This window comes from Lactuca serriola, chromosome 8 (assembly GCF_051521515.1).
Source record: "Lactuca serriola cultivar US96UC23 chromosome 8, Lser_US96UC23_V15, whole genome shotgun sequence".
Lineage (NCBI taxonomy): Eukaryota > Viridiplantae > Streptophyta > Magnoliopsida > Asterales > Asteraceae > Lactuca > Lactuca serriola.
In genome coordinates this window covers 174,403,404-174,417,043 of record NC_136415.1, presented here as the reverse complement: position 1 = coordinate 174,417,043, position 13,640 = coordinate 174,403,404, and the positions used below count along the sequence as shown (strand labels likewise).

Here is a 13,640-nt window from a genome sequence, read left to right as displayed (position 1 = left end):
ATATATATATATATATATATATATATATATATATATATATATATATATATATATATATATATATATATATATATATATATATATATATATATATATATGGTTGTGACCTTTAAAGATATAATTTTTTTATATAACTATAAAACCTATTATACTTCAATAATTGCATTAATGTGAATATTTTAATTTGGTTTACAAATCTAGTAAAAGATTTAAACATAAATAACGGCATTTCGGCCATTGTTGCACATGACTTCCAACAGAATTTAATCTCACAGTCATCCCTAACCAAATGTGCAGCCAAATCCAAGTAAAATACGTTTATCATAATTTTCACACCAAGAATCTTTTCTTGTTTAAGCAACAACACACTCATCAGTAATCGGTGTAGAACACTTCACTGGTTTCTTCCTCCAAAATTCAAAGTCAATTTATTTGCTATTTAAGCACCACACAATTCGTTCATCTCTGCAATTCTCATTCATTCTCTTCGTGGCCTGCATGTACCAAAGTAAGCTTTCTTTATCGCTTCCCCGATTTCTTCAATGGTTTTTTGAATTTGATCATCGAATTATGCTCTTCTTGCGACCTAATTTTGACCCTTTCATAGTCAATCGATCGCATATTTGTTATTTGCTTTGCGATCACTGATTACTCTTCCTTCGAATTGTTACATCCATATTGAATTTGAAATTTCAAAGCTCGAACTTCCCCAATTCAAATTTATGGGGTTCTCCAAAATTTTAAGCAACAATCAGATGTAGTGAAAGTCAGGTTCAAACCTGGCATGACTTCTTAGCTATCTGTGTATTCTAATTTACTTTTTACGCTTTACGACTACTTTTTTTCTTCATCGTAACAAAATTCGTTATATTTATCCTTTTCTGGCTTCTCTTTTGCTATAATAGGCCACAAAGACTCAAGTATTCACTGAAGAACCAATGGGTAGAAGCTGTGATCATGACGCTCTCATACTTGGCCTTCTAATTGGGTTTTGTGTCCTGTTTCAATGTTCTGCAACTTTGTGGGATACGAATGCATTGCTGGTTGTAAATGCTTCTAAAAGCTCCACAAGGAAGATGCCCGAAAGCCTCTTTGGTGTTTTCTTTGAGGTACATATCATCTTCCTTTTGTTTATTACAAATTCAAACATCACTTTCATGCTTCAACAAAACTCTTAATCTTAACTGCATTTACAGGAGATCAACCATGCTGGTGCAGGTGGGCTATGGGCAGAACTAGTAAGCAACAGAGGTAAGTACATACAATGAGGGCATTTAAGTCTTTTGCATTTCAGATGTTTGAGTAAGAGTTAGTGACACTTTATTTAAATCATGTCAGGTTTTGAATCAGGGGGACAACATTCTCCTTCCATTATTGCCCCTTGGTCAATAATTGGTGATGACTCAATGCTAAAAGTATCAACAGATTTTTCCTCATGCTTCAAGCAAAATCCCATTGCACTTCGAATGGAAGTGGTTTGTGATGATCATGGGACAAATATTTGTCCAGATGGTGGTGTTGGTATATATAACCCTGGTCATTGGGGAATGGTAAGTAACTTTTTACCAATTTGCCCTTCAAAAAGTACACTACTTATGTGGTATTTGTGTTTTTTTTTCTTGCATGTAGAATATTGAAGAAGGGAAGACTTACAATTTAGTATTTTATATTCGATCATCGGGATCAATCAATGTGTCAGTGTCTTTGACAGATTCTATTGGCGTCGAAACACTAGCTACCACAAATATCATGTAATGACGATTTTACCCTCTGTGGGCAAAAATGTTAAAAAGATTTCTTGAATTACCAAAGGGTTTTATTGTCTTTTCAGAGCAAGTGATGTATCAAATTGGACAAAGATGGAGACTAAATTAGAAGCAAAAGGAAGCAACCCTAATTCTAGACTACAACTAAAGACTGATAAAAAGGGAATCATATGGTTTGATCAAGTTTCTTTAATGCCCACCGATACATACAAGGTAAAGTTACCCATTTTTGGAAGGGTATTTTAGTCATTTGACTCGAATAAACGGATTTTGTTTGGAACAGGGGCATGGCTTCCGGAATGATCTTTTTAAAATGGTTGCAGATATGAAGCCAGGATTTATCAGATTTCCAGGTTAATAATATAATATATTTCACTTGTTTTTTTAAATGTGGTAACATTGATTAAATAGCACATATAATTATAAAAGATATTTTAGTGATTCTTATTTATTTATTTATTTTTTTGGAAATTAGGTGGATGCTTTGTTGAAGGAGAGTATTTAAGAAATGCATTTAGGTGGAAAGAAACTGTGGGCCCATGGGAGGAGAGACCAGGTCATTTTGGTGATGTATGGATGTATTGGACTGAAGATGCACTTGGACACTTTGAATTTTTTCAGGTAAAAAAATATATATATTTTTTATAAATTTTAACAACTTTACACAATTTGAATAAATTTTGGTTAAATTTTTCCACAGTTGGCTGAAGATTTAGGTGCAGCCCCAATATGGGTATTCAACAATGGTAATAATAATAATAATATATGATTTATAAATTATAATCCGAGATTTATCTAAAAAAATTTCTTATTTCTTTTGGTAATTAAAGGAATTAGCCATAAGGAGTCTGTTGATCCCTCCAACATCATGCCTTTTGTACAGGTATTATTCTCTTACTCTCTTACTCTCTTACTAATACTCTTTTCTTTTTATATGTTTATATGTTTATATATTTATAAGTTATAACCATTTTTTATTATTTATAAAAAAATGTTTTGGATATTTAGGAAGCTCTTGATGGAATTGAGTTTGCTAGAGGTGATCCAAATTCAACATGGGGATCTGTTAGAGCTGCTATGGGACACCCAAAGCCTTTTGATTTGAAATATGTTGCTATTGGAAATGAAGATTGTTGGCTTAAAAATTATCGTGGTATGCATCTTGAGGGCATTTTCGTCTTTTCCTGGAAATTAATCTGATCTATATAATATCATATATGCACTTATTTATGAAACAGCAAATTACCTTCAGTTTTATGCTGCAATTCAAAAAGCTTATCCCGACATCAAAATGATATCCAATTGTGATGGATCAAATAGTCCATTGGATCACCCTGCAGATATGTATGATTTTCATGTAAGATTCTATAGTCAAAGTCAAACTTGTTTTATTTTTTATATATAAAAATTCAAATCATATTTATTTTCTAATCATCGGTTTATTATTTTTTTTAAGATTTACGCAAATGCAAGCACTGTATTTTCTATGGCTAATACCTTTGATCATACATCACGTGTTGGCCCAAAGGTTTGTTAATTTTTAATTGTTAATTGTTAATTTTTAATTGTTAATTGTAAAATGTAAATCAATTAATTACGTGAAAATTAATTATTTTATTTATTTCAGGCGTTTGTGAGCGAGTATGCTGTGACAGGAAACGACGCTGGTTCTGGAAGTCTTTTAGGAGCTCTCGCAGAAGCTGGATTCCTTATTGGTGTAGAAAAGAACAGGTTTGTTGACTTTGACTTTGACTTTGACTTTGACTGATTTTGACTTGCAATGAGATTGTTATTTGCAGCGATGTTGTTGAAATGGCGAGTTATGCACCTTTGTTCGTGAACACCAACGATAGGCGGTATGACTTTTATTCAATCTATGTGGAAAAAGACGTAAATGCCCTTAGTATTTTGAGTATTGTGATGATGGGAAGTGTTTTATTTTGTTAAGGTGGATGCCGGATGCAATAGTTTTTGATTCTTCTCAATCATATGGAACACCAAGTTATTGGATGCAACATTTCTTCAAAGAGTCAAATGGTGCAACTCTTCTAAAGTCAACCCTCCAATCAAACTCATCCACGTCACTCGAGGCTTCGGCTATTGTGTATCGAGACACGGAGGATGATAAAAACTACTTGAGAGTAAAGGTAACATAACTTTTCGTAAATATATATTTTTTTCATTAAATTTGTTTTTAAGGAATCATTTAATTGAAGTGCAAAAAATATAAAATATTTGTATGTTTTATAGGTTGTGAACTTTGGGAGCAACACGGTTAATTTGAAGATAATGATTGATGGGGTGGATGCGAATTTACTAGACACTTCGGGGTCGAAAACCGTTCTTTCATCTACGAATGTGAGGGATGAAAACTCATTTGCCAATCCAAACAAGGTAAGGATGAAAATGGAAATGGAAATGGAAAGGGTATTTTTGTCTTTTAATAAATGGGGTGTTATTTGGAAAGTGTGTATTGACGAGATGGGATTTGGTGCAGGTTACACCTGTCAAAAGCTTATTGGAGACAGCTGGAAAGAATATGGATGTTGTGTTGTTACCACATTCTTTAACTTGTTTCGATGTATTAATGAAATCGGATATCACACAAATGACAAGTGATGATAAGTCGTATGTATCCTCTATGTAAGAAGGTGTTGTTCACTTGTTTGTATAATATTTTTATTAATAAATGAATAAATAAAGGATAAATAAAAAGTTTGTTTATGGCATTTTCTTGGTGTTCCCCACATGTTTGCTAACACTACATTAATATACTATATTAATCCACAACATTCTTAGGAATAGTTAACTTTAGAGACTTTAGTTTTTGGCCACAATAGTTTTAAATGTTGACAATTTTAGTCCAAAGTTTAGACCCTTTAGGTTTTAGCCACAATAATTTTGGGGTTTGACAGTTTTTGTCTCTAGATTGGAGTTTGACAGTTTTAGCCATAAAGGTTTCAAGAATTTGTCACTTTTAGTCAATGACATTTACCAAATATGACACTTCAAGTTTTTACCACATTAGTTTGTGGAGTTGATATTTTTCGTCCCGCTATCTTGGATAATCTACTACACGACCCTACTTTTTTCATAACATTATACACACAAGTTAGAAACAACAAACAAGAAAAAAAAATCAAAGAAACACCACAACATGTAACAATGAAAAAAAATATTTGAACCGCCGCGAAGCGCGGATTACCTTCTAGTATATATTAAATCAAAAGAACCTTAGGAATAATAATTTTTTTGGCTTTAGGTTTTTGCCACAATTGTTTTCTGAATTTGACATTTTTCATCCTCGAAGTAAAACTTTTATATTTTTAAGTTTTGATTTAGTTTTTGTGTATTTAGGTTTTTGCGATAAATCTTTAGATACTTTGACACTTTTCGTCCTTACAGTCTAAAGTTTTATATTTTGATGTTTTTACAACAAATTTTTAGTGACTTTGACACTTTTCAACCTTGTAGTCAAAACTTTTATATTTTGACATAAAAACACAAAAAACCTTCCTTAGACTTTCGCCATCATATTTTCCCAACTTTGGCAGCTTTCACACTATAGCCACAACATTTTTGGTTTTTCTCTATCAGTATTCTTTTTTTCGATTGTACACTTTTGACATCTAATTTTAGGGGTTGTCGGCTTTCTCATCTATTTGTGACGATTTATACTTTCAACACATCTTTTAAAGTTTGTCGATTTTCAACTTCTATTGCATAGTCCAAAAGCGGCAAAGCCGTGTGTCCTTTTCTAGTTATAAATTATAAACTAATTAATTAAGATCAAAATTAATGTGAAGGTTTTTCTTGCAATTAAGATCAAAAATCTACACATACATTTCCATCTTTCAAGCAACTCGTTCGATGTATTCAGAAACAAAAACAACAATATTTTGAAATCAAAACTCCTTAGAGTGAGAGGTCAAATAGTCAACTCATACATTCTTGTTCTTTTTCATCTTTGAAGGAGGCCATCTTCCCTTCTTCCTCAAGTGGCGTTTCCTGACAAGCCTCTTTCTTCTCATTCTTATCTTCTTCGCCAGCTTCATTTTCAATTTCTGGTCCACCTGAGCTTGAACTTTTGACTCCAATGGAAGCTTTTCCACTGACAAGCTTTCATCAATGGCTTCCACAGCCGCCGGAGTGGTGCTTTCCGGCTCCACACCATCCACGCCTGCCACCGCCTTCATAATCATTGAACCTTGTCCTTTATGTTTCAACACAAAGGGTGTTTGAATCAAATGTACCCTGGAAACTACATCAGTGAAGAACAGAAGGGTAAAATGGTCAATTTACTCATATTCATTCAGTCAGAAAAAAAAAAAGAAACATCACTTCTAGATACAAGGGTAAAATGGTCATTTACTCAACTTTAGCACCCTCGGAACTAAATGTAGCACAACCAAGTAACTACATCAGTGAAACATAGAAGGGTAGAATGGTCATTTACTCACATTCAGTACCCAACCAAGTAACTACGTCAGTGAAACATAGAAGGGTAGAATGGTCATTAACGCACATTCAGTACTCTTGGAACTAGATGTACCACAACCAAGTAACTACAACAGTGAAGCATAGAAGGGTAGAATGGTCATTTACTCACATCGAGATGTTTCATGAAGCCCAAAAAAATGTCAGTTACAGAGACACGGTAAAGTGGTAATTTAATCATATTCAATACCCTCAGAACTAAATGTAGCACAACCAAGTAACTACCCCAGTGAAGCATAGAAGGGTACAATGGTCATTTACTCACATTCAGTACCCTCAGGGACTAAACGTAGCACAACCAATTAACTACTAGTGAAGCATCATTTCCAGACACGAGGGTAAAAATGGTACTCAAATTCAGTCCAAAAGTAAAACATTACAACACTTGCTTTAGGCAAAAATTACCAATTCAACCCTCTACATCATCTTGAACAAGATTATTTGATCAATATTGAAGGATGTTATAACAACATTGTTTAATAATAACTCAAAGCACACAATTTGAAATTTTTTACAAGTATTTTGATTTATTTAATCTTTGATCCTTTACAATTTCAAGCTATAGTAGTTCTCAAATGATTGTACTCATTTAGTACAAAAGAAGATATAGTCTTTGTTCATATGAGACTCCATTTATCCATCTAACAGTTTATCCATACATCACTTAATGGAAATACAGAAACAAACCCATAGCTCTCAGTAACACAGAAACTATGAATTCATATATTCCCCCAATAATTTGAGTGAAAAACATTTTACTCCAAAAAGAACATCAAGGAATCTTTTAAAATGTGTTGCTGATTGGGGAATTTTATCGAACAGTTGGTGTCCATTTAAAACAAAATAATTGTGTTAAAATCGCTTCATCTTGTTACCAACAGTCGCATTGCACATTCGTTCTATACCATTTCGTTTGTAAGATAACGCATATACACATCAAAGATTCGGTTCAGTTGAGCGAATTCACAATAAAATGAGCTGGAAAAGTAGATAAATTGAGTTGTACTTACAGGCATTGAAAGCAACGGAAGAAGTTGATCGGGATGAAGATAACTGAGAACAAACTGCGGGTGGAATTGCAGTGAAATGAAGAAGAACCATTGTGTCGTCAGGTTGAGGTCTCTGGTTTCAGGATAGGCTTTTTGTTAGAAGAAATAAGGTTTGATATAGTAAAGGATAAGAGGCGTGAAAGAAATCCGGGTTCGGGTTCGGGTATGAATGGCGCATCCATATTTCTTATTTGGTATTATTATTTATTTATTTCTAAATATTATTAAAAACAAAACTTAAATTCTCCACTTAAATCAGGGCGGTCATTGCATTTCAATCTTATATTTTACACCCTTAGATCATTTTTCGACATCATCCTTACACCCAAAAACCCGTTGCCTAATGTTGTCTTTCGCTCGTCATTTATTCTCTCCGTCTATTCTTCTGATGTAACGTTAAGAAACAGGTAAACCATTCGCTTCTACTTCAATCGGCCAAGATGACACATCTTTTGATCTCCACCACCTTTGTACACCTCTTCTAATCCCATTGTTGCTTTCCTCTCCACTGCCTACAAAAAGATGACGGAATACCCATATTATTCAATCAACATGTAGATTTCAGGGCTTTCTTTTTCTGATTTTAGGGTTTTCACTTCCATCTTTCTTTTTCAACTGTCGACTTAAAATTGACCGGCGATTGTCATCTTGAAAAGTGCTTTTTGCATATTTGTTTGAGTAATTGTGAGTTTTTGTTGGGTTTTGAAGGTAAATAGAACGTCAATATTAAATTCAATTTTCTTCTTCAGCAATTTGATCTCCTTATGTAGGAAGTTTAATGCGTGTGATTGATATTAAACACCAGATCATGATAGTTGGGCGTTTTTGCATTTTTCATTGCTTTGTCAACGTTTTTGTTCTGAATTTATTCATATGTTTCTGAGATCTATCTCAATTCTTTCATTTATACATACCTTTTTTTCCCATGATCTTATCGTATTCCTATACTCCATTCCATGGATGCTCATACTCACGTTTTTTCTTCTCTTTGCTATCAAACAGTTGTTGAAACTAAAGACAGGACCATATCTGTTGCTTCAGCTTTTTCTGGCCACCAGCAAGGTTAGATAAGATCCACTGCTAATCAATTTTTGGTGCACAACAATTTCTTGACAAAAGCTGTTGATAATTATCAGTCAGCTGTATAGGATAGAGACCACAAATTGTTGACAAAAGCTGTTGAAGAAGCTTATAAAGGAGTAGATAATGGAGATGGATGCCCATTTGGTGCAGTTGTTGTTTGCAAAGATGAGATTGTTGTGATTGTTCATAACATGGTTTTAAAACACAAAAATCCAACTGCTCATGCTGAAGTTACAACAATAAGAGAGGTTAGTTAGACTCATTTTTACCTATAAATAATAGTAAATTACCATTATGCCCTCCTTTTGTCTAATGAATAAAAAACGACTGTCTGCTTGTGAATTTAGTCTTTTTTTTTTTTTTTTTGTCATTGTTAGATAGTTTTTTACTAATTATTATTTTTACACCATGTATTTCAGGCATGTAAAAAACTCAACCAAATTGAGCTCTTTGATTGTGAGATTTATGCCTCTTGTGAGCCCGATCCTATGTGCTTAGGTTACACGAAATGGTGTATATGTTTTCTATGGAAACTGCAATTTTACCTAGGCTATCTTATCACATAAGCCAAATAAAGCCGAATTCACATGGAGTAGAGTACAACAATGATCAAGAATTATGACCATGATACGGCTCGTGGCACAATGTCAAGACTATGGTTGGCACATATCATTTTCTACTGTATGTATGATATGTATGGTACGTGGTATCTTGGGGAGCTCACTAAGCTTTGTGCTTACAATTGTTGTTTATGGTTTTAGGTACTTTCGGTTCAAAAGGGAAGGTCCGACTTTATCATAGTGCATACACCTGTATTTTCTGCAACTTAGTGATTTTGGGATTGTACTTTGATAAATATTTAATTATGATATACTAATGTTTGAGTAAAGGAAAATTGGTGTTTTGATTATGTAAAAAAATGAAACTTTTACCTTGAGGTTTTCGGGATGTTACAATTGTATTTATCTAAAATAGTCTAGATGGTCACCATATTTGTCGGGGCGTATGTCGATCAATACAGAGACAAAGAAAACCAAAGAGATGCACGAAATAACTAACGTACTCAAGACAACTAGGATCTCCCAATAGTAGAAAATATAAAAAAGAACAGAGAAACCCTCACATATGAGAACACAAGATGACGAGTCAACTCCCTTGTCCATTACCTACTAGGGTTTATCGGTGATAAACTCCAACCCCTGGAGAGTTATTTCAGACAAAGAGATTAAATCAACAGGAATAGTCAAAGACGTAGCAGAAGCCAACTTCAAAGCATCAACATAATGTCAAAGCATCAAAGGACGTGAAATATGCCACAAATCACAACCGATCAACCTACAAGAACACATAAGATCTCACAATACCAGGATCTTAAAAGAAAACTGATATTTTTTTCGATTTAGGAAAAAAATGCGGAAACCCTAGATCAAAACAACGAAACAAGATTATCACAGTTTAACTATGAAATCTAAAGATCTCAAGAAGATAACACCAAATTTAACACAAACTGTTGTTGGATTTGGTGTATAAGCCCATAACTATAACTAAGATGTACTTGACCCGATTGTAGCATGGTCCTTTTGGGTTGCCTTCACCAGTACAATTTGATAGGATGGACTTTTGAGAATAAGGTTATTTATGATTTATTAATATATTACAAGTATAATATATTAATATGAAATCATATTATTTAATTAGTATTGATCAAGAATTAATTTAGAATTAATTTTGTGATCAAAAGAGACTAATTAAATATATAAGGATTGATTGTGTAAATCATTGATTCTTATAGTGTGGGCTAATGATCCATGGTTATTTAGGATGGACTAAACCAATGAGATAGTCCATGGAGGTTAACCCATGGAGCCTAAGTAATATGAAAGTTCATTAGGGTTTACAAGGTGTAACCCTAACATTTGCTACACTATAAAAACACACTCTCATGACCAAAATCGATTAGACACATACACACCATCATTCTAAGAAGTTTGATATTGCTTTTGCTAAATAACTTATTCTCTCAAGCCTCCTCTTGCATATTGATGTTTGTGAACCATTAAGGGCATCACACTTGTGGTGCTCAAGCCTTCAAAGGTGAAGAACTATAAGTCCTTCTAAGAGGTAAGTCATCTAACTAATTGTATTTCTCAAATGTTAATTTGTATGCTAGTTAGGATGTATGCTTTGGAAATTTGAAAATATGCATGTATAATTAGAGAAAACATAGATCCAAAGCATTTAGGGTTGCATGTGCACCATAGAAATGTTATAGTGCTCAAAACCCGACAGTGGTATCAGAGCCTAGGATTGTTTTCTATTATACTTGATGCTTGTTGTTTTTCAAAGTTGAAAAAATTGATTTTCTGCCATCTGACTGATGAACTCGCCGAGTCCACTGGCTGACTTGACGAGTCCACTCAGTAACAGAGCAACTCGACGAGTCAGTTCATGCACTCGACGAGTTGCTGGCTCTGGTTGTAGAAATTTGAGTTTTTTGGCCAGAATTGGATTAGGATCATTACCACAAACTATTTTGAATCATAAAATCTATTTTTTCTAATATGGTAGTGACCATCCTCATCCAATTAAAAGATAATTGTCAAAATTTAAAGATTTGTATTTATTTATATGATTAGGCTAATTTCTTTTAAATTGTTGATGTGAATTATCTTGTGTTATGCGTTTAAATAGATCATAGATAAATTACTTGATAATTTTGTTAGTTAAATTGTTGATTTTAATGCTTTTAATAACCTCCATAACTTGTCCTCAAGTTATGGAAAATGAAAGATCTCATCCATTAAAATGCAATTAAACTCATAAGTTATAGAAATGAAGAGTTTTGACAAGTTTCAAAATTTGCCCTCAAGTTTTGGAATTTGTAAAGTCTCACTAATGAAACTTTAATTCCAAATCCTAGAGTTTTAAAAGTTAAAATCAACCCTTATACTTTATAATATTATAAGTTTAATAGTATATATATATATATATATATATATATATATATATATATATATATATATATATATATATATATATATATATATATATATATAAGACAATTCAATCTTACCGTTAGTAGGCCTCATTCACGAAGCCAGTCTATAAGGAGGGGGGGGGGGGTATAAGGTTACTGCCTATAAAATGGTAGTTTAATGGGTGTCCACTATCACCCACCGCTTCCTTGACTGGTAGAGGGTCGTTAGCCGAATGAGTAGGATAGGACATTAGTTTTTATTAAAAGTATAATGATAAATATAAAGTAACTAAACTTTTATTAAATTCTCAATCTTAGTTACTTTAGGAAAATGTGAAAATGGTGCTAATCCATTAAATTACACTTTGCACCTTGTAGAGTCGTTAGTGGAGCGTGTGTGGTTAACCGACACACTAATTTGGCACTGAAAATGTGTGGCAAAGGTTAGCTTGATGTTAATCATAAATCAATGGAGCGTGTGTGGTTAACCGACACATTGATTAGGTGATTTGTAACATTGAGTGTACCAAGCTAATTTGCATGGTTATTCACACCTTGTTTGTGATCTTCGGCATCCCAGTCACAAACTTGAAGGGCACAATCAAGATTTAAACATGTCATTGAAAAGTTCAATGAATCTCAAAGGATCTAGGAATTTCAATCCAATTAAAACTTAATAATTCATATCGTTTTTCATGGTGGAATTTGGTAAATCGTCATTTACCTATCTTCATATATTTTACAACTGGATTACGACATCCCTTTTCGCAATTGTAGAATATTGTGTTGGGTCCTAGCCTTAATATTTCATTTTGGAGTAATATTAAGGATTATCATCTAATTTAAACTTTGTTCGTCTTCAATTTCAGATGTCTATCCCAAACAATGCTTCCAACCCAATCCCTTCAGGCCCTTTCTCCCTTATGAACCTATATTGGAGGGTCATTTTTGATGGATCGAACTTCAATGACTGGATTCGAAACATACGAATGGCTATTCGTTATGAGGACAAAGAATATGTCCTAGATAAAGAGCTTAAGGAGATTGATGTCACCACTACTACTCCCGAATAAATTACTGAACATACTACTCATGAGAGGAATGCGACAAAGGTGCCGTGTCTAATGATTGCTACCATGACTGCTGAGCTACAAAAGTCCTATGAGGACTACCATCCCTTTGAAATGTATCAAGATTTGATGGAAAGATACCATCAAAGTTCTCGGTAGGAGAGGTATGAGATCATTGCCTCCATGATCACAACCATAATGAAGGATGGGGAACCCATCACGTCCCACTTGCAAAAGATGCAGAGATATGTGGATTGCTTACTTAAATTGAATATCAATTTTGATGAAGAGTTGGACATAGATATTATTCTATACTATTTACCTTCTTGTTATGATCAGTTTCGTATGACCTATCATATGAACAAGGAGGAGGTCACTCTTAGCAAGCATCAAGGCCTTTTAAGGACTGCAAAAAGCAACTTGAAAGGCAAGTCGGTTGTGTCTACTCCTACTACTACTACTTCTTCCCCTGTTCAGGAGATCGGACATGGGAAGGGAAAGAAGAGGAAGGCTACATATAAGAGCCGCAAAGGAAAATCTCTTGATGGATCCTCTTCAAGTGGGACCAGAGCTGGTTCTGCTAATCCCTCGTCCAATCTGAAGGATGCAGAGTGCTTCCACTGTCATGACAAAGGGCACTGGAAACCAAACTGCCCCAAGTACTTGCAGGACATAAAGGATGGCAAGATCAAGCCGTCCTTTGCAGGTATTTACATTATTCAATCTAATAACTCATCACATGCTAATTCTTGGGTCCTTAAAAGAGGTTGTGGATTTCACATTTGTTCTGATGTGTAGGGACTAAAAAGAGGTAGGGATGTGGAGCACAAGAAGATAAAATTAATCATGGGAAATAGGAAAGTGTCGCCTGTGACCAAGATTGGATTTTATTCTTTATTGCTTAGTAATGGTTTAAATTTAGATTTGAACAATTGTTGTTACTTGGCCGATATGGCGAGAAATATTATTTCCTTTCACAGTTTGTATAAACAAGGTTTTACCTTTTCTTTTAATAATGAAATTGATGGTATTAATGCTTATTATAATGATGTATTTTACTTTGAAGCATTACCTTCCAATGGTATATATGAAACTATGATGGTTGTAGATAACCTAGGAAATAATGTGTTGAATATTGATTCGTCAAATGATTTGGATAAGGCATGCTTGTGGCATTGTCATCTTTGACATGTCAATA

General features: G+C 33.7%; 2 protein-coding genes across 2 annotated transcripts; one reads left to right on the top strand and one right to left on the bottom strand.

The window, feature by feature from the left end:
* Positions 1 to 306: 306 nt before the first annotated feature.
* LOC145066077 (alpha-L-arabinofuranosidase 1-like) lies at positions 307 to 4,495 on the top strand. The gene is made up of 18 exons (XM_079013249.1): positions 307 to 508; positions 906 to 1,109; positions 1,197 to 1,251; positions 1,339 to 1,550; positions 1,630 to 1,751; positions 1,832 to 1,979; positions 2,050 to 2,119; positions 2,242 to 2,387; positions 2,467 to 2,512; positions 2,597 to 2,649; positions 2,775 to 2,919; positions 3,005 to 3,123; positions 3,223 to 3,294; positions 3,394 to 3,497; positions 3,566 to 3,622; positions 3,715 to 3,913; positions 4,017 to 4,160; positions 4,264 to 4,495. The coding sequence occupies exons 2-18, from the start codon at positions 939 to 941 to the stop codon at positions 4,411 to 4,413; spliced, it is 2,013 nt and encodes a 670-aa protein (XP_078869375.1). The 5' UTR covers positions 307 to 508; positions 906 to 938; the 3' UTR covers positions 4,414 to 4,495.
* A 1,066-nt stretch (positions 4,496 to 5,561) lies between these two features.
* PSRP5 (plastid-specific 50S ribosomal protein 5) lies at positions 5,562 to 7,428 on the bottom strand. The gene is made up of 2 exons (XM_079016296.1): positions 7,274 to 7,428; positions 5,562 to 6,027 (listed from the first exon to the last, which is right to left on the bottom strand). The coding sequence occupies exons 1-2, from the start codon at positions 7,362 to 7,364 to the stop codon at positions 5,708 to 5,710; spliced, it is 411 nt and encodes a 136-aa protein (XP_078872422.1). The 5' UTR covers positions 7,365 to 7,428; the 3' UTR covers positions 5,562 to 5,707.
* Between the last annotated feature and the right edge of the window lie 6,212 nt (positions 7,429 to 13,640).

Coding starts and splice junctions, on each gene's coding strand:
- PSRP5 (XM_079016296.1), bottom strand. CDS start 7,364: ATGGTTCTTCTTCATTTCACTGCAATTCCACCCGCAGTTTGTTCTCAG. Junction 6,028..7,273: donor TTCCGTTGCTTTCAATGCCT/GTAAGTACAACT, acceptor TCACTGATGTAG/TTTCCAGGGTACATTTGATT.
- LOC145066077 (XM_079013249.1), top strand. CDS start 939: ATGGGTAGAAGCTGTGATCATGACGCTCTCATACTTGGCCTTCTAATT. Junction 2,920..3,004: donor TTGGCTTAAAAATTATCGTG/GTATGCATCTTG, acceptor TTTATGAAACAG/CAAATTACCTTCAGTTTTAT. Junction 3,623..3,714: donor GTGAACACCAACGATAGGCG/GTATGACTTTTA, acceptor TATTTTGTTAAG/GTGGATGCCGGATGCAATAG.